The sequence below is a fragment of the Penaeus monodon genome, chromosome 15, assembly GCF_015228065.2.
Source record: "Penaeus monodon isolate SGIC_2016 chromosome 15, NSTDA_Pmon_1, whole genome shotgun sequence".
Classification (NCBI taxonomy): domain Eukaryota; kingdom Metazoa; phylum Arthropoda; class Malacostraca; order Decapoda; family Penaeidae; genus Penaeus; species Penaeus monodon.
The window spans coordinates 12,563,700-12,564,321 of NC_051400.1; the positions used below are offsets into that span (position 1 = coordinate 12,563,700).

At 36.3% G+C, this 622-nt stretch overlaps 1 protein-coding gene across 1 annotated transcript in view; it reads left to right on the forward strand.

The window, feature by feature from the left end:
- Window positions 1–40: 40 nt before the first annotated feature.
- The window catches only part of LOC119582222, a 49,035-nt gene continuing 48,453 nt past the window's right edge, over window positions 41–622 (forward strand). The window contains exon 1 of the mRNA XM_037930453.1: window positions 41–75. Coding sequence (XP_037786381.1) covers window positions 41–75 — 35 coding nt within the window. The remainder of the gene's footprint in view (window positions 76–622) is intronic.

Sequence of the window (622 nt, forward strand, 5' to 3'; positions counted from 1 at the left end):
TTCCCAGTACTCTTTCAACGCAAGTACAATTCCTAGTACCATGATACTCTGGAAGCAAACTAGCCCAATTTACCTGTAAGATTCTACGATGCTGAATGGTGAAATAAACATTGATAAATTACCAAGCACAAGAATAAAACCATTTTCAATATAATCATGAAGCATATAATGCTAGAAATCGATATTTTTGCGTAGTAAAGATCTAAATGGTTAAAGGAATCAGATTTTTATTACTAAAAAGGGTGGAAGGTAGTATTCATTACCAAACCTCCATAAACAGAAGATTATTTAAACTCCAAGAGGGTTGCTAATAAACTGGCCAGTCAGTGCAAAGTGAAATCAATACGGAATGAGAAAGGACTGAATGTTTTGAAAAAGTGAAGGAAAGGACAACAAAGAGATGACGAAAAAGTGGGAAAAAGGTGAAGAGAAGGGAAACATTTGTTAAATAAATTGGGAGCCAAGTAAAGGGGAATATGTGTGAACGAGTGAACAGTTCCAAAAGTGGACGGCGCAAAGAGAGGACAAGCGAAACTAACAATTACATGGATATTCACAGGGAGTAGGAGGTGAAATATGGAAGATTGTAAAGAGAAATGAGTGTGGATAAGAGGAAGGTGCA